Source organism: Brassica napus, chromosome C9 (assembly GCF_020379485.1).
Source record: "Brassica napus cultivar Da-Ae chromosome C9, Da-Ae, whole genome shotgun sequence".
Taxonomy (NCBI): Eukaryota; Viridiplantae; Streptophyta; class Magnoliopsida; order Brassicales; family Brassicaceae; genus Brassica; species Brassica napus.
In genome coordinates, this window is record NC_063452.1 from 59,623,886 (window position 1) to 59,641,710 (window position 17,825).

Consider the following 17,825-nt stretch of genomic DNA (forward strand, 5'->3'; position numbering starts at 1 on the left):
TCTGTGCTTGTTTTGCGTCTTTTTCAGGTCTCACATGCTTCCTTCCTTTCTTGTTCCTTCACTGTTCCTCATTTCATCAACACTTATGTTTTCTTGTTCCTATTATACTTCTTTGTCACACTTCGGCCGATGTTTCCACTTTTATATCTCAATTCTCATACCCAGTTTCCAAGAGCCCCCCCGTAAATATTGTTTCAAGCTGGACCGTGTATACTTTTACAAAGGTAGAATAAATACCCAGAAACACCCTTTAAATAACAGTACAAAAAAAAATGATCTGTTGTTTGATTTCGTGAAATTCAGGTTTATCATGAATTTCCAACTTAAAACCAATTTGAAGTAAGTGGAATGGTACGAATTCCGTATGCATTATTCATATCCCATCTAAACTCTCGATATGAAATTTTTTCTCCAACAGATCATTATGTTATCCTTGGTAAAACTTCATCGAGACAAAAGATGGTTCTACGAGAAGGTGATACCATCTTTAGCCATATTGACATCTCTTGCCGTTATCTCTTATCACCAAAGGAATCTATACCGAATAGATTTATTAATCCTGATCCCTAAAGAATATTTTTACATATGAAATGGAACCGAACCTTGCAATGGATACAACTAGCTATCTAGTTTTAGGGATGTGTGAGATAAAAACAGAAACTAAAGGGAAAGAAAAATCGCACGGGGGAGTCAGAGATGCAGCTGCTCAGGGGGAGATAATAAGAGCTGACACACAAAAAAAGAAAGATTCATTCACGCGGTGAAGCTCTCAACTGTGTCTGTGCGAGGTCCCACACTGTCACGTGAAGCATTGTTGTGTCTGATCTCTTCTACATATGGGACCCTCGCACGCGCGGGCCTCCTCACCACACGCGTACGTTACTTGTTCTTTCACGTGACTTCCTCTAAAGACGAGAACACACTCTGAATATCTTAATAAGCTCTAACTGCATTATGTCGTCCGGTCATTTTTATCATTCAACAACGGATCATCTAAAATCAAGCAGAGCCTGACAAAATTCTTCTTTTCTTTGTTCCACTTTGATCCTGTTTGAAAATAAATTGTATGAATGAATTTAAAGGACATGATCACGTGTTTTATTTACTTATTACATCTCTGCAAAGTTGCAGATAAATGAACGGCCCATAATTGTAAGCAACCAAACTTCTAAAGACTACATCTCAACATGTACAACTTCTGCTGCATTCATTTGTTTGTTCAGACGCTGTATGTCTACAAGCTGGTAGAGATCTCCCCGCCGCTGTTTATTCAACGGAAGATTTGATCTGAGATATGGTAAAAACCAACATTCAACTAGCAGATTACACGATCAACAACGAGATCAAAACAGAAACAAAAAGCAAGAAAGTTACGGTGTAATCTCGTGATTACCTTCGTTGTTCAAGGAAAGAGTAATCAATCTCTGCTATGATAATTGCTTCCTCATGCTCAGTTGTCGCTATAATTTCTCCAAACTGTCAAATGTTTACGAGTTTTGTAGCGCAAGTAAAACTTCATTATCAATCAACTAACAAGGAAAAGAAAAAGTTTAGTACATACAGGCCCGACGAGTGAAGAGTGGCCCCAAGCAACGTAGCAATATCCGTAATCTCTGGCAGATGAGCATGTCGCTACATATAACTGGACAAAGTAGCATACATAGTACTTGTATTTTTAACTCAAAAGAGAAATGCAAGTTTTCGATTAATCTATCTAAGACATCTCTCAAAACTCGTATTTATCATTGAGCTACCAATACAAGTATTTTAACTCTGTTCATGTACCTGATTATCCGTAGCCCTGAAATGGGAGAAAAACATATCAAGTAAGCCTTGTCACTTACTCATTATAAACTAAGGCAAGCAAGTTTAATGAAGTAGCAGGTTGTGAATTGTACCTTGCTCTTTGTAGTAATTCCCAGTGCAGCGGTCCAGTTGTCATATTAAAGGCTCCTGGGTAGCATAGCAAATGAGCCCCTGAAATTAGCAGAAGAAACGTTTAGATAATCAGGTTCTTTAAGAAGCTAATGGACCTGAAAGTAAATAGTGCATTTGGATAATTCATATATAGTACAAAGACTGACCTCTTGCAGCATACATCATAGCTAACTCCTGGAACCGGATATCATAGCAGATGCCTATTCCAATACGCCCCACATCTGTAGCAACCAACAAAACCATTTTTCTCAAGCGTTAGCAAAAAAAAAAAAAAAAAAAAACGCATTAGAGATTATCTCTTAACAACTACAAAATGAGATGTGATGTGAATGGTCCTACTATGATCCCTTTATTGTAGATACGTTTATCTAAGATTACATGATTTTTTTTATGTATAGCCTGGCAAAATACTTGGCAGAACCAGAGTGAAACCTGTGTCAACGACTGTTGGTGTCTCTCCAGCACTAAAAGTTCTAGATTCCATGTAAGTAATCTTCCCGGGAATGTCTATGTCAAATAAATGTATCTGCCGGCACAAAACAAAAACCCCAAGAACAGGATGTTCAGACAACTGATAATAAAAGCATCCCCCTCCCCTGAAAGATGACGAGATTCTATCGCCTAACCTTTCGATGCTTAGCTTTTAGCTCTCCATCGGAACCAAAGACGCAGCAAGTGTTGTACAAACGACCCCCGGATTTTTCAGGTATAGAGCCACCAATGATCGTAATCTTGAGACGTTTGGAAACTTCAGAGAGCATTGCGGTGGAAGGAGAAGCGTCACCACCTGCATCAACGTCTTCCGCAAAAACTCGGAAACTACCTTTGGTATAAGGAGTGTTCCACATTTCCTGAAAAAGAAAATCCATTTCAAGTGTTAAAAAACCTGGTTGAGAAGTGATTAACTAAGCTTATACTTCTTCTTATTAGTTCATTCCAAGTGTTTATACTGACGGATAAGAGAACAAGCTTAGCTCCCTTGGAAGCAGCTTCTTCGATGGCGTCCTTAGCGTGAGAAATGTTCCTCTTTTTGTCAGTTGTGACCGATAGCTGACACAATCCCATGTTGAACTACAATTTTTCCAAGGAAACTAAATTTAGTTAAATTACTAAATTAATCGAAAAGATAAAGCAATTAAAAAAAAAAAAGGAGAAAGGAGCTGACTTTGGTCAACGGAGGAGCTGGGAGGGGAAGAGCGGAGGGAACTCTAGCTTGTTCGGGTTTGAAAGAGGATGCCATGGAGGAGGAGGAGATGAATCTTAGACCTGAGGTTGCCGAAGATGGGAGGAGTTTAACTGCGGTGTGATTGGTGATCGACTTCAGTGACAATTTAGGGAGGAGAACAGATGTGAGGGAGGTTAAGCGACGACGACGAGTATTAGGGATTAACAGATTCTTCAAATTGAGGAGTGACGATGAAACTGCTACTGCTGACTTCATGGTCAGTTGCTAGATGATTATGGTTGTTATTACTTCCCAAAAAGAATCAAAGACGCGGTTGCGGCTTAAACGTATTGAGGCGTTTTAATCCTTTTCCTTTCTTCTTTAGTACTAATCAAAGTCGCGATTGTGGTTCGGTCGTATTACAACGGTATCAAGTATCAACCCTCATTGTTGTTTTTTTCGCTAATCAAGATGGGTCAATTTTTTTTGCTAAATTATAAGTATCATTACTTAAAATGAAAGTTCGGTTACGTAATGAATTGTAGCCACGTTCTGCTTATACAGCTATTGTGCATCTAAGAGACTGCAAAAAATTTAAGAAAACCTCTAAGAGACTAAGGTATTAGATCCAAGGTTTCTGACAAAAGAAAAACTTAGATCAATTGCACAACAGTTTAAATATCCTAACCAAAACGCTTCTTGCTAGATCGGAGATAACCAGCGGAAGCAAGAGTATAGCCAAGGAGAAGTTCAGTCGAGAACTCACCGAAATTGTTAGAATTTAGCATATTCCGTGTAACAACTTTGGTAGAGATATTCTTGGGTAACTAGAATCTTGTGAATATCTGTTAGATCCTGATTTTGTATAACGACTTATGCTATTAATAACGTGTGAATAGAACGATCCCAGAAATGGGATTTTACTCATTTTTCAGAAGTGGCTTCAAACAGGCATCGACGGAGGCGCCTGGCCTACGCCCCAGAGCTTCGCTGGAGGAGAACATCCACAAAAGAATCCTTAGCTATCTCGACTGAAGACAAAAGTTTGAACCCGTGGCGACGCAACTTACAAAGAAACCCAAGTTACGGTCAAGCGTAGACGGTGCAACAGGCTCCACAAACCGCCCACGCGACACAAAAGATGCAGCAGAGACCACAAGGGAACACTAAGTCAGCATGTCGGAGCTTTGAAAACAAGGAAATGAAGCACGGAAGGAGGTTTAAAGCTCTTTGAAAGCAGGTAGCCTGACATGCAGTAGACAGCTCTACCTTGATGCAAATGAATCTCCACGTAATGATTGTCGACATACGTATATAGACATCATCACGTAATAAAAGCATGTTATCAATCAATTTTGTTAAGCATGGCTAAAATGTGATTGATACGTTTAATATAAAGAGAAGAGTTCCAAAACTTTAATAAAAAAGCGTACTAAAATTTATTGATCAATACAAATTTTTATTACAAAAATATATATTTTGAGCTACTATGAAGTTTGGGAAAAAATCATGGAATTTGCTAGGTTTTATTTTAATTTTATCCAATCATATTCTTCTTGAAACAATATTTAACCAATCTATTTTCCACAAATTCTGTATCCAGAAATTCGAAACAAAGAGAGAATGGGCCTTATTAAGGATGGGCTTTGATAATCCTGATGCAGAAGCCCACAATTACGCTAACGAATTACATTTTGTCAAAAAGCCAGAACGATCAAGACACTTCTCGAACAGTACGGAACCACTTCAAACTGAAAATATCAGACCGAGTGATAAACTGATAAACTCTTGTCTTCATCTCTCTAGAACAATCCATCTTCACTCCTATTTAAATATCACACAATCTCTCATCAGTTAAAAGCCAAACAAAAATATCAACAAAGCATCAGAACAAAAGACGAATCAAAGTTTACAACAATGGATTTCGGAAGGTTCCCGATCATCTCCATCCTCGAAGACATGCTCGAAGTCCCCGAAGAGCACAGCGAGAAGGGCCGCAGCAACCCGTGGAGAGCTTACGTGAGAGACCAGAAGGCGATGGCGGCTACGCCAGCTGACGTCATCGAGCATCCCGACGCGTACGCTTTCGTGGTGGACATGCCTGGGATCAAAGGAGACGAGATCAAGGTTCAGGTCGAGAGCGATAACTTGCTCGTGGTGAGCGGAGAGAGGAAGAGAGAGAACAAGGAGAAAGAGGGAGTGAAGTATGTGAGGATGGAGAGGAGGATGGGGAAGTTCATGAGGAAGTTTCAGTTGCCTGAGAATGCGGATTTGGAGAAGATCTCTGCTTCTTGTAATGACGGTGTGTTGAAAGTGACTGTCGGGAAGCTTCCTCCTCCTGAGCCTAAAAAGCCGAAGACTATCCAGGTCCAAGTGGCTTGAGCTTCTGGTTTTCTCTTTCGTTCTGTCGTGTGTTTGTTTAGTTTACGGTTTGAATGTAATCGGGATGTTAAATGTTCGTGCGTTTGTTCTAAAGTAAATTAAAATAGAAGGTGTTCTGTTTTAAATTTTTCTCCTTGCTGAATCCTCGGAGTAGTGAACTTTTAAGTATTTCTAATGCCCCTCTTAAGCGTTAAGACACGAAGAGAGACAGCGGAAGCTCTAGGTAAACCAATATAGTCTCTTTTAGGTCGATACGAGTGTTTCGTTGCGCTTTAGTCTTGGTAACAGTAGATATATTCACTACTTTGAGGTTACTTCTGTCCAAACAAAAGATCGTGAAGACGGAGAGATCAATGACAGAAAGATCGATGCTACGAATCTCTTTTAGATTATTGTTTCACTCCAAGCATTCAAAACAAAAGCAGGACAAGGACGAACCATTTATAAAATGTTTACAACGTGACACCAAATTCATATGGATACTCTAACTAGAACGAGAGAATTATTGAGAGTTTATTTATGGAGAATGAAGAACATAGAGAGAGAAAGTAGATCTAAAGATGTAAGAGAAAGAAGGAGAGAATAGTTTCCTTAATTTAATTGTAGATCTGGATACAAGTATTTAAAAACAAGTGACCTCAGTACACAATATAATAAAATATCTTTTTTCTTTCTTTTTCTTCTCTTTAATAAAATCGAGCTTATAAAACCCTTATAAAACCTTATAAAACCTTATAAAGTCTGGTAGCTTAATTCTCAAGTCTGGCAGCTTAATTCTCAAGTCTGGCTGCTTAATTCTCAAGTCTAGCTGCTTAATTCTGCTTCATGTCAACACTCCCCCTCAAGCTTGACCATGTGGAACAAGTCAAGCTTGGAAGCCATGAAGTATTCCCTCATTAAAACCTCAACTAGGTAAAACCCTTTGGGAGAAAACCCAAGTCAAGAAAAAAGAGTAGAACACTTCATGAAGGAGAGATCATTGACATGATAGATCTATGAGTCCCAATTTTGGATGAATGGACTCACATACCTTAGTGCTTGCTGCCTTGGTGAAGATATCAGCTAGCTGATCTTCACTCCTTGTGTAGCACGGCAATATGATCTTCTGCTCCACGGCTTGTCTCACTTTGTGGCAATCTACCTCTATATGTTTGGTCCTTTCATGGAAGACTGAGTTGCTAGCAATGTGTATAGCAGCCTGGTTATCACAATGCATCGTGATTGGCGTTGTAACTTCAATTCCCAAGTCCTGAAGAAGTCCCTTGATCCAAATCAACTCGCTTGTGAGCTTCCTCATAGCTCTATAATCTGCCTCAGCACTTGAACAAGACACCACCTTCTGCTTCTTGCTCTTCCATGTTACCAAATTGCCTCCAATGAAGGTACAATATCCAGTAGTTGATCTCCTATCAACTCGATCTCCTGCCCAATCCGCATCACAGTACCCAACAATCTCAGTGCTTCTATTGCATCTCATCCATACTCCTTGGCATGGTGCCTCTCTTAGGTACCTGAGAATCCTCTCAACCATGTTCCAGTGGTGTACCTTGGGAGCTTGCATGTGTTGGCTTACTTGGTTTACTGCAAAGCATACATCTGGTCGGGTAATGGTAAGATAAATGAGTTTTCCCACCATTCTCCTATAATGCTTTACATCTTCATATGACTTGTTTTCAATCTCCCCCTCACGCATCACTTTGTATCCTTCCTCTAGAGGTGTTTTGGTAGCTCTTCCACCAAGATCTCCAGCCTCATTTAGTAAGTCAAGGGTGTATTTACTTTGAGATAGAAACAACCCTTCCTTAGACCTACACATATTGATCCATAGGAAGTATTTGAGCTCTCCCAAGTCCTTGATATCAAATGAAGCCTTAAGGAACGCTTTGGTCGAGATGATCCCTTCTTTTTCACTGCCTGTGATGATAATGTCATCAACATAGATGAGAATGACAATGATTCCTTGCTGGCTAGTGAGGGTGAATAGGGTATGATCAGCTTCAGACTTGACAAAGCCTCTTCCATTGAGGGTGGTGCTCAACTTATGGTACCAAGCCCTTGGAGATTGCTTCAAGCCATAAATTGCCTTCTTTAATCTGAGAACATTTCCTGACTTCACCATGTTCTCAAGACCAGGAGGTGGTCCCATGTAGACTTCATCCTCCAATTCTCCTTGAAGAAAGGCATTTTTCACATCCATCTGCCATAAATCCCACTCAAGATTGACAGCAAGAGATAAGAGAATCCTTATAGTGTGAAGCTTGGCCACTGGTGCAAAAGTGTCTAGATAATCTTCACCATACACTTGAGTATATCCCCTTGCAACCAGTCTTGTCTTCTTTCTTTCTGGTTTTCCATTGGCTTCATACTTGATAGTGTAGAGAAGTCGGCTTGTCACTGCCTTCTTTCCTTTTGGAAGTTCAGTCTCAAACCATGTATCATTCTTGATCATGGCTCTCATCTCATCTCCAACAGATTATCTCCACTCCTTGTGTTGCATAGCTTCTTCATATGTTCTTGGAATGTATTCCAGATCCAATTCACTGATGAAGACTTGATGATCTTCTGGATATTGAGCAAGGGAGCATACTGCACTTATTGGGTGAGCTACAGCTTCAGCATTGAAGTAAACTTCTGTGTTGATCCACTTTGAGGGTTTCCTGATCCTTGTACTCCTTCTCAAAAGTTGTATCTGCTCAGGTTCTGCTTCATTTCCTTCACTTGGCGCCTCTACTTGAGTCTCAACATCTGATTCTGATGGCATCTCATCTTGATCATGAGCTACAGAGCTCTCTTCAGGTTGAGCTTGTGTAGACTGCTCAACATTTCTACTGCCCCCCTCATGATTAGGATGAGTGCTCTCAACACTATCAGCTGCAGTAGATGATAAATTTTCAGGGACAGGTTCCACACTTGGTAAAGAGGGCATACTGATTCCCAGGCTCTCCATTACTCCCCTAAGGTTATTTGCTCTATCTGAGGCTGATTGAGAAAGATCTTTGAGCTCATCCCAACTCTTTCCATCATAATAGCCTCTAGATTCTGCAAACTTCACATCCCTCGAGACAAGAACCCTTCTTGACTCTGGATCATAGCACTTATACCCTTTCTGAGTTGGAGAGTAACCAATGAACATAGCTTTTGAGCTTTTAGCATCAAGCTTGTTCCTCAGCTCCCCAGGTATCATCACAAAACAGAGGCATCCAAACACACGCAAATGGTCCAAAGATGGTTTGGTCTTATTTAGAACCTCAAAAGGAGACATGTCGTTGAGGACTTTAGTTGGAGTTCTATTGATCAGATAAGTAGCAGACATCACAGCATCACTTCAGAATCTTTTTGGAACATTGGTGTGGAACATCATTGATCTTGCTACTTCCATCAAATGTCTGTTCTTTCTCTCAGCAACTCCATTCTGTTGAGGAGTGTAAGGACAGCTTGTCTGATGAGTTATCCCATGTTGAGCAAGATATTGCTTAAATGCATGACTTGTATACTCTCCACCATTATCTGACCTTAGAATTTTCATCTTGGCATTGAAATGGTTGCAGATATAGGTTTGGAAATTCTTGAAAGCATCCAACACCCTGTCCTTAGACGGAATCAGTGTCACCCAAGTGTATTTGGATTTCTCATCAATGAAGGTGACAAAGTATTTGTGGTTCTCTCTGGACACACATGGAGCAGTCCATACATCAGAGTGAACTAGGTCAAAACATCTTTCATAGATGGTGCTAGACTGTGAGAAGACTGTTCTACAATGCTTCCCCAATATGCAAGCTTCACAATCATCATTCTTGAAGACCACACCTGGAAGCATCAAGTTTAGGGCTCTTGTATGAGGATGTCCCAACCTAGCATGCCATAGTGTGCTATCAACCCCGCTGGATGTACTAGCTAAACACTGAGAAGTGGATGGTCTAGACATCTCTGTCTTCTGAAGATGATATAGTTCATTGTGAACGTGCCCCTTTCCAATCACTTGGCCTGTCTTTAAGTCTTGAAATTCAACCTCATCTGGTCTGAAGACAACCTGACAACTCAGATCAACAGTAGCCTTTCTCACAGATAGCAAGTTTGATGTAAACTGAGGCATATACAAGGCAGTAGATCCCCTATCAAACAACCTCAGGTTCCCTATCCCTTCTATCTTAATCTTATCACCATTTGCTATTTGAACATACCCTGAGGCAGGCTGGACATCACTCATCAAGTTTCTATCACTAATCATGTGATGGCTTGCTCCTGAATCTATAATGATAGGTTTAGGGTCAAGAGAGTGTGTACCAGCCTTCTTGAATGAGATAAAAGCTTGGATAAGGGAATGTAGGTCACTCATGGTTGCTGGACCATCAGTGTTGGCTGCACTATTAGTACTTCTCCATGTTCCTTCTTCATTTGAACCACCAATGACAGATGAATACATGGTTCGACCTTGAATCGATGGATGCTCAAACTCTTTGATTACATTCCTGGCTTGATTCAAGTCACTTCTTCTTGGCATATTGTGGTTCTTATGTTGTTCCTTAGCCTTCTTGTACTCTGGAAACAACACCATGTTGGAGTTCTCCCTCATGGAGAGATATGGACCAGTGGACAATAGATTGTTCCTACTGATTTTGAGATAAACTGGACTTTGAAGAAGCTTTTCCTGATATGGTTGAAGCTTTCTTGAGTTCCAGAGAATAGGGTACTCCTCTATCTTGAGTTCTGGTGAGGTTCTTCCCTTTTGAAAGACCTTTGGACCAGTGGATAAAAGGATGTATCCAACAGATTTTGAAGATAATCTGAGAAGGAAAGAAAGAAATTTGCGGAAGCTTTTGTGAGTTTCAGGAGCTTAATGCTCTGATACCATGTTAGAATGAGAGAATTATTGAGAGTTTATTTATGGAGAATGAATAACATGAAGAACATAGAGAGAGAGAAAGTAGATCTCAAGATGTAAGAGAAAGAAGGAGGGAATAGTTTCCTTAATTTAATTGTGGATCTGGGTACAAGTATTTAAAAACAAGTGACCTAAGTACACAATATAATAAAATATCTTTTTCTCTCTTCTTCTTCTCTTCAATAAAATCGAGCTTATAAAACCCTTATAAAGCCTTATAAAACCTTATAAAGTCTGGCAGCTTAATTCTCAAGTCTGGCTGCTTAATTCTCAAGTCTAGCTGCTTAATTCTGCTTCATGTCAACACTAATGAATCTCCGCAATATGATTCAGAACATCCAGAACTTGGTGCATGGACGGTCGTGTAGGCCTGTCCTCGGTGCGTTTTTGGATGAGCGTGCCCATACGCATTGCCGCAGTCACAGGATAATCACCCTCAAGTCGAGGATCAATTATTTTCGTAAACGAGAAAGGTCTAGTCCCCCCCAACATCTAAGCTTTTATTCTTCTTCAACTTTTTTGCTCCATTTCTCAAAGCAATTGAATGCGCAAGCAAGTCCCCTTCTTTCGAACAAGTAAAAAGCTCAAGCAAACTCACACCAAATGCGAAAACATCGGTATCCATTCTAAAACCACCTACATACGTTATACAAACTGTCTTAAAGATTTGAAAATGGAAATATTGATCAGAATCACTAAAACAAGAGTTAAGACACCAGACATCCGTGAGGCATGTATATATGTCCTCTCTCATGAATCAAGCAATTTTCCAGACATTTTTTGTTTGTTGCAAGGTAAAAAACAGTTTTGCATTGTGTTCCTGATGAGATCCAAATTTAGGTATTAGTTTCTAAGATCATTTAACAAAAAGAGAAATAAAAAGATTATTACCTCGTCAAGCATAATGTTATGCATTCTGAGTTCAAAATAAAGCGAGGAGTTGTTGAATGAGTGGAGAAAAGCAACACCTTGTGCTATTCCATTGGCTATCTTAACCCGTGTTGCCCATGACAAGACCTCATTTTCTGTTGAAGGAAACATCAAACGTGAAGTTGTTTATAAAGCTATATATATCCCAAATTATAGAATGGATGCACTGATCAGAAGAGATCTTAACTTCCGTAGATGTGATGATCCAAAGTTCCGTTGTGCAAGTATTCGAATACCAATAGTGATTTGGTATCTTCACAACAGTAACCCAAAAATTTCACTATGTTTGGATGAGAATGTTCTCCTAGAGACTTCACCTCTTCCTGCAAACTCATGTACTTTTAATAAGTATAGAAACAAGTGTAAACGATGGACCATCTTTGCTTACCTTCCACGCCTCTATAGCCTCTAAACTATCTTGAACACATTCCATGACAGAAACAGAGATTCTAGTTTTAGTTCTTGATGAGGTATCATCGATGGAGGCCTTGTAGAATGTTCGAACTGAGCCATCCTCACCGTCTACAACCCTCTCTTTTTCGAAGTTCTTGGTTGCTTTCTTCAATTCCTTGACACAGCTGAAGACTCTCAGACTCGCGTTCTCTGCATCCACTTTTCATATATACATATTGAATCACATACTTATTCTTATCATTATATGTAAACAAAACAAAAAAGCTTTAAAACAGATATGTACACGAACCTGGTGGGCTGAGGAGAGGCTCGTAAGCAAATGAAAGAGGATCTTGAGGCTTTAGAACATTTCCCATTGTTGATGGAGATGTTGCTAATCTGTAGATTTTTGGTTTCAGGGATTTAACACATCTTATCTATGTTCTTATAAAAGGTTGAGAAAAAAATAATCAGTAGTTATAAAAAATTGGCTGGACTGCATAAGGATTCAACACGCTACGGTCCGTAAACTGCTCACTTAGGCAAAAAGAAAGGAGAACAAGAAACCACAAATGTTAACTAGGATTATATCCATGTATGGCAAATATGGGAAAAAATGATGAGACGTACTTAAACAGTATCAGCAAACGCGTTTTGTTCATTTTTAGTTAGTTATTAACTTATGGACCTACTTTAGTTATACCATATCCCATAGATCACTTTAACTGGCTGTATTAATGTAAAAAAAATTGTGTCGTTCAAGGTTAAATCTTATAACAGGTAACTTGAATCATGTAATTAATTTGCTCAACATTTGAATTATTCCAAAATTTTAATAAAAGGAATGTTAATAATAATGATGCAATTTTATTGCCTCCCCATACGTGTATACATACATACTATATATCTTATTTAACAACTAGGCTCGTTCGTGTATGCAGTCAAATATTATGATCCATTTTTGAATATTTTTCGTTGATATTAGAGGTATACCGTACAACATGTATTGTTCGATGTGGTTATTATATACGAGTTTTAATTTGGTATTAATTTATATGGGTTTTAAAATACTCACGTGATCTCGAGTTATGTTTTGCAGAGAATATGAAAATGTGAATTTGAATTTATATTTATAATATTATCTTTAGAGCATCTAAAAAAACTATATAACTTCAAATATAAAGTTGTTTAGACAAAATTACTCCAAATGGTAAAAGGAAGCCGGAGGCAAAACTCGTTGCAAAGGGATTTCAACAAGAAGAAGGCCAGATTTTCTTGAAACCTTCAGTCCAGTAGTGCAGGCTGCAACAATTAGATTAATGCTCAACCTAGCCATTTCGAAAGAGTGGTCTATCAAGCAACTGGATGTATCCAATGTCTTCCCTCATGGAGAGTTGCCTGAACCTGTCTACGTGCATCAACCAGTTGGCTTCGTTGATCCTCAGAAACATGATTACGTATGATGTCTCACCAAAGCCTTGTATGGTCTGAAACAGGCGCCGAGAGCCTGGTTTGACACATTCAGTAGCTTCCTTATTGAGTTCGGCTTCACTTGTAGCAGATCAGATCCCTCCTTATTCGCATATCACAAGCAGAACAAGTCACTGGTTCTCTTGCTCTACGTTGATGATATCTTACTTACTGGGAGCAATGCTGATCTCATGAATAAGCTTCTGACAGCATTAAACCTTCAGTTTGCTATGAAGGATATGGGGTCACCTAAATACTTTCTTGGAGTCGAGATGGAACAATATACATATGGCATCTTTCTTCATCAGCATGCCTACGCTGAAGATATCTTATATCAAGCTTCTATGTCGGATTGTAACCCAATGCCAACTCCTCTGCCGATTGTGATTGAAGATAGTCCATCTGAGTTGTTTGAAGAACCAACCTATTACAGAAGTCTAGCTGGGAAGTTGCAGTACTTGACAATAACAAGACCTAACATTCAGTATGCTGTGAATAGGGTGTGTCAATGGATGCATAGTCCAACTGTTGGAGATTTTTGTGTACTGAAACACATTATGAGGTATATCAAAAGGACTCTCTGCTGTGTATCTGAGTGCCGATCCGGCTCAACACAACCGATCAAAACACTTTGATACGGATTACCATTACATCAGAGAGCAGGTTGCGCTTGGCCTCATTGAAACTCGTCACATCCCTGCAGCTCTTCAGTTAGCGGATATCTTCACAAAGTCATTGCCAAAGCGTCAGTTTGTAGACTTGCGTGGCAAGTTTGGAGTTGGTTATCCTCCCACCTCAAGTTTGAGGGGGAATGTAAGCATAAGTGACTCAATGGCCCAACAATCTGATAATAAGGTCCAAACGACAGTCAAACCTAAAGAATCAAGTTCTCAATAGTCATCTCCCACGCTGAACATACAAGCAAGTAAGACAAAGACTGTGGAGCTATGCAACAAGTTTGATGTGCTTTTATCCATTGGAGAAGGACAATAAACCTTTCTAGCTGTCTCTAATAGCTGTCATTTTGTAGCTGTCCTATTCTAGATTGTTCCTCATATGACTATAAGAAGATGATGTAAGATACAATCTAAGATTAAAGAAAATAGTATTATTCAGTCAAAATCTCCTGTTTTACTATGTTCTTCACACAAAGAAATTACTTAACAAGCAATTTTGGTAAGTTTGCTCAAACGAATCGATGAAAGTTAAAGTTCTATACTCAAACACGGTTTAAAAAAAAATTGTTTGTTACCTTCAGTGATAAAGAGTATTGTTTGGTGAAGCTATTAGTTCTGTTATGCATGTCCGTACTCATACTTTTTCCTCTGATGCGTTTCACCGAAAGAAATCTGTTATCATAACTCCTAGAGACTGACAGTGCAAAATACATGTCCACCACCTCGATAAAGACGAAGATATAAGGAAATTGGGTAACTATTATATAAGAAATATCAGCAAGTATTGAATCGCAAATTAGTTTTGTTAATTGTTATTATAGAGGAACAGGGAAGAAAGCAAATGCGGAGAATGTTTCTGTGTATTACGTTGAATCACATTACATGTATATATACAACTAGAGAAAGATCTCATATCAACTAAGTGCCTATACGATCGTAACAGAACATCAGTTACGGATAACTCAGTAAACTCAACAACCCAACCTTAGCTCCTATAATCTCGGAGTATATTCCAACACCCCCCCCCCCTCAAGTTGGAGCATACAAATTTCGAATGCTGAACTTGGCTTGAAAACCTTGAAATTCGAATCTGCCCAGTGCCTTGGTGAACACATCTGCCAGTTGAGACTTCGTCATGACATATGAAGTAGCTATAGTTCCCGCCAGAATTGCATCTCTGATAAAATGACAATCAAGTTCTATATGTTTGGTTCTTTCATGGAAAACAGGATTGTTACCGATATGAAGTGCCACCTCGCTATCACAAAACAATCTTATCGGTTGCTCATGTCGTATTCCGAGTGCTTCTAGACATGCCATCGCCCTGTACTCTGCTTCCGCTGATGATAGACTTACTGTTGGTTACTTCTTTGTCTTCCATGAAATAGGAGAGCTTCCCAACTGAACAAAATACCCCGTTATAGACCTTATTGTTATCGGACAACTTGCTCAATCGGAATCTGACCAACCTGTAATCTGAAAGTCCTCATTGGCTCGCAAAAGCAATCCATGTCCTGGACTTCCTTTCAAATACCGTACAACACGAAGTGCTGCATTCCAGTGATCATCTTGTGGGTTTTGCATAAACTGAGCAAGTATATGCACGGAATAAGCCAAGTTTGGTCTGGTAACTCCAAGATAGATCAGTCGGCCAACCAAACTTCGGTACATCTCTTGATGTTGAAGAAGAGGAGAGTCTGAAATTGCCAATTTATGATTCTGCTCCATCGGGAAAGTAGCCGGTTTTGAGTTCATCAAGCCAATGGGGATGATTGGTAAGTGCTGTAGCTTTATATTTTTTGCTGTAGAATTAATCTGTAGATTTATTTGCTGTAGCTTTCCTTGCTGTAGATTTCTAAAGCACTAATTTTTTGCTCTGGAAATAAAGCTCTCTGCAGCCATATTTTGATTTTGCAGAGATTTTTTTGCTGTGAGTTTTTTAAGGAAAGCAAAGCCCGATTGGTTGACATATATAGCTGTAGACTAAATTTTAGCTGTCCAGAGCATCTACAGCCCCAACCAATCATCCCTAATATCTTATATTATCTCCAGCGCATACTTTCTTTGAATCAAGTACATTCCACTTCTATTTCTAGCAACCTCTATGCCAAAGAAATATTTTAACAAACCCAAGTCTTTCATCTTGAAACATGAAGCAAGGTAACTCTGAAAGAACTCCACAGCAGTTGGTTGGTTGCCAGTAATTATCAAATCATCGACGTAAATGAGAATCTGGATATGCGTCGTACCTTTTGTATATGTAAACAATGAATAGTCAGAGAGACATTGTTTAAACCCATAGGCCTGCAGAGCCGTAGACAGCTTTGCGAACCAGCAGCGAGGTGCCTGACGCAAGCCATACAAAGATTTGCGCAGACGACAAACTTTAGTAGAGTCATCAGAATGAAAACCTGGTGGCAGCTTCATATATACCTCCTCCGTTAGATCACCATGCAAGAAGGCGTTATGTACGTCCATCTGATGTACATCCCAGCCTCTCTTTGTTTCCACATCCAATAGCAATCATACTGTTCCCATTTTCGCCACCGGGGAGAACATTTCTTTATAATCGACCCCTTCTACATGCTTGTTCCCTAGCGCCACTAACCGGGCCTTGAAGCGTTCGATTGTGCCGTCAGCTCTATATTTGACAGTGTATACCCACTTGTAACCAATAGGATTTTTTCTCTGGAGGCAAAACAACAATATCCCAAGTTCGGTTGTCCTCTAAAGCTACGATTTCTGTTCCCATTGCATTTCGGAATCTTTCATCCATAACAGCTTTCTTATAAGTCTTCGGTGGAGTAATCTTACCAATTGAGACTTGATAAACTGTATGTCTCGCAGAGAATCTGTCGAACCTGATATAATTCGAGATTGGGTATAGTAACTCCTTTGTTGCCTTTGCAGGGTTATTGAGAAGCCGAGTTTGAGCAGAATTCGTGACGAAATTCTTCAGTGTGACCGGCGGTACTCGTTTCCGTTGACCGCGGCCAAGAGCCGGCTCAATCAAAGTCGTGTCTGAAGACTCTTCTGTATTTGTCGTTGTTGGCAAAGTCGATGATGTAGAAGAAGAGGGAAGGTCTTGGGCTTGTTGTGTTATTGGGCCATTCGTGGGCCTGTCAACATGAGACTGAATAGTAGTAGCCGTTTTATTCTGATCAGAAGCAATTCGTCGGCTCTCGTTCTGTAACTCGTCTTCTTTATAGACGCCATTACCAGAAATTGGTTCACAGAGTAAAGGGGTTGTAGTGTTCGTTTCTTTCGAAGTTTCCAAATTCGCATGTGGGAACTCATCTTCGGAAAACACTACATCCCTCAAAACACAAAATTCTTCTTTCTCCAAGTCGAACAACCGCCAACCTTTCTTCTCGTAAGGATAGCCCATAAATGTTTCCTCGTTGTGCAAACTTATCTCCTTTTGTTCCTTGATTATGGGAGTAACAAAGACTTCCAAATACTCTAATATGATCAGAGATGGGCGGTTTGTTGTGTATCTTTTCATATGGAGTTAGACCTCCAAGTATCGAACTGGGAGTTTGATTGATTAGATAGCCTGCTGTAAGGATGCATTCACCCCAGAAAGTGATCGGTAGCTGAGCTTCGAAGCGGAGAGCACGCGCAACATTCAATATATGGCGATGCTTCCTCTCCACTCTGCCACTTTGTTGGGGCGTTCCTACACATGAAGTCTCATGGACGATGTGCCGAGTTTCAAGAAGTGATCTGTTAGACACAAGAACTCTGTTCCGTTGTCGCTGCGTATTGTTTTTTTCGTCGTCTAGAATTGATTCTGAACCATTGTTATAAATTCTTTCAAGTGCTTTGGAGCCTCAGTTTTATCTTTCAAGAGATAGATCCAAACCCCACGTGAGTAATCGTCGACAAAGGTTAGAAAATATCGAGCACCTGTTGATGATTCAGTCCGGTAAGGACCCCAGAGGTCTATGTGTATCATATCAAAAACCTTCAATGTTTTATTGATACT

At 39.7% G+C, this 17,825-nt stretch overlaps 3 protein-coding genes across 9 annotated transcripts; 1 reads left to right on the forward strand and 2 right to left on the reverse strand.

Moving 5' to 3' along the window:
- Positions 1–519: 519 nt before the first annotated feature.
- LOC106424492 (omega-amidase, chloroplastic) lies at positions 520–3,472 on the reverse strand. Of its 5 annotated transcripts, none has more exons than XR_007329077.1 (11): positions 3,104–3,472; positions 2,893–3,009; positions 2,565–2,789; positions 2,371–2,464; positions 2,085–2,159; positions 1,899–1,977; positions 1,786–1,801; positions 1,562–1,642; positions 1,394–1,476; positions 1,132–1,262; positions 520–1,029 (listed from the first exon to the last, which is right to left on the reverse strand). XR_007329077.1 is itself a non-coding variant. In XM_048769257.1 (11 exons), the coding sequence occupies exons 1-10, from the start codon at positions 3,377–3,379 to the stop codon at positions 1,176–1,178; spliced, it is 1,158 nt and encodes a 385-aa protein (XP_048625214.1). In that variant the 5' UTR covers positions 3,380–3,468; the 3' UTR covers positions 520–1,029; positions 1,132–1,175. The 5 variants fall into 5 exon arrangements, 4 of the variants coding, with proteins under 4 accessions (XP_048625214.1, XP_048625215.1, XP_013720710.2 ...); XM_048769257.1 differs by having other exon boundaries at positions 1,132–1,287; positions 3,104–3,468; XM_048769258.1 differs by lacking the exon at positions 520–1,029 and having other exon boundaries at positions 1,049–1,262.
- A 1,091-nt stretch (positions 3,473–4,563) lies between these two features.
- LOC106424568 (putative inactive serine/threonine-protein kinase At5g11400) lies at positions 4,564–12,546 on the reverse strand. Of its 3 annotated transcripts, XM_022709083.2 has the most exons (6): positions 12,001–12,540; positions 11,686–11,909; positions 11,485–11,620; positions 11,259–11,392; positions 11,089–11,187; positions 10,438–11,003 (listed from the first exon to the last, which is right to left on the reverse strand). In XM_022709083.2, the coding sequence occupies exons 1-5, from the start codon at positions 12,065–12,067 to the stop codon at positions 11,125–11,127; spliced, it is 624 nt and encodes a 207-aa protein (XP_022564804.1). In that variant the 5' UTR covers positions 12,068–12,540; the 3' UTR covers positions 10,438–11,003; positions 11,089–11,124. The 3 variants fall into 3 exon arrangements, with proteins under 3 accessions (XP_022564806.1, XP_022564804.1, XP_022564805.1); XM_022709085.2 differs by lacking the exons at positions 10,438–11,003; positions 11,089–11,187 and adding an exon at positions 4,564–4,927 and having other exon boundaries at positions 12,001–12,546; XM_022709084.2 differs by lacking the exon at positions 11,089–11,187 and having other exon boundaries at positions 12,001–12,546.
- Positions 4,878–5,610, forward strand: LOC106424571 (17.6 kDa class II heat shock protein). The gene has a single exon (XM_013865331.3). It carries the CDS (start codon positions 5,021–5,023, stop codon positions 5,483–5,485), a length of 465 nt encoding a protein of 154 aa, XP_013720785.1. The 5' UTR covers positions 4,878–5,020; the 3' UTR covers positions 5,486–5,610.
- Positions 12,547–17,825: the final 5,279 nt, after the last annotated feature.

Excerpts from the sequence above, each read along its gene's own strand:
- LOC106424571 (XM_013865331.3), top strand. The coding sequence starts at position 5,021 with ATGGATTTCGGAAGGTTCCCGATCATCTCCATCCTCGAAGACATGCTC.
- LOC106424568 (XM_022709083.2), bottom strand. The coding sequence starts at position 12,067 with ATGGGAAATGTTCTAAAGCCTCAAGATCCTCTTTCATTTGCTTACGAG. Across the intron at positions 11,910-12,000 it reads GCCTCTCCTCAGCCCACCAG|TGGATGCAGAGAACGCGAGT; the intron begins GTTCGTGTACAT and ends ATATATGAAAAG. Across the intron at positions 11,188-11,258 it reads ATAACATTATGCTTGACGAG|GAACACAATGCAAAACTGTT; the intron begins GTAATAATCTTT and ends GGATCTCATCAG.
- LOC106424492 (XM_048769257.1), bottom strand. The coding sequence starts at position 3,379 with ATGAAGTCAGCAGTAGCAGTTTCATCGTCACTCCTCAATTTGAAGAAT. Across the intron at positions 2,465-2,564 it reads TAAAAGCTAAGCATCGAAAG|ATACATTTATTTGACATAGA; the intron begins GTTAGGCGATAG and ends TTGTGCCGGCAG. Across the intron at positions 1,477-1,561 it reads ACTCTTCACTCGTCGGGCCT|TTTGGAGAAATTATAGCGAC; the intron begins GTATGTACTAAA and ends AACATTTGACAG.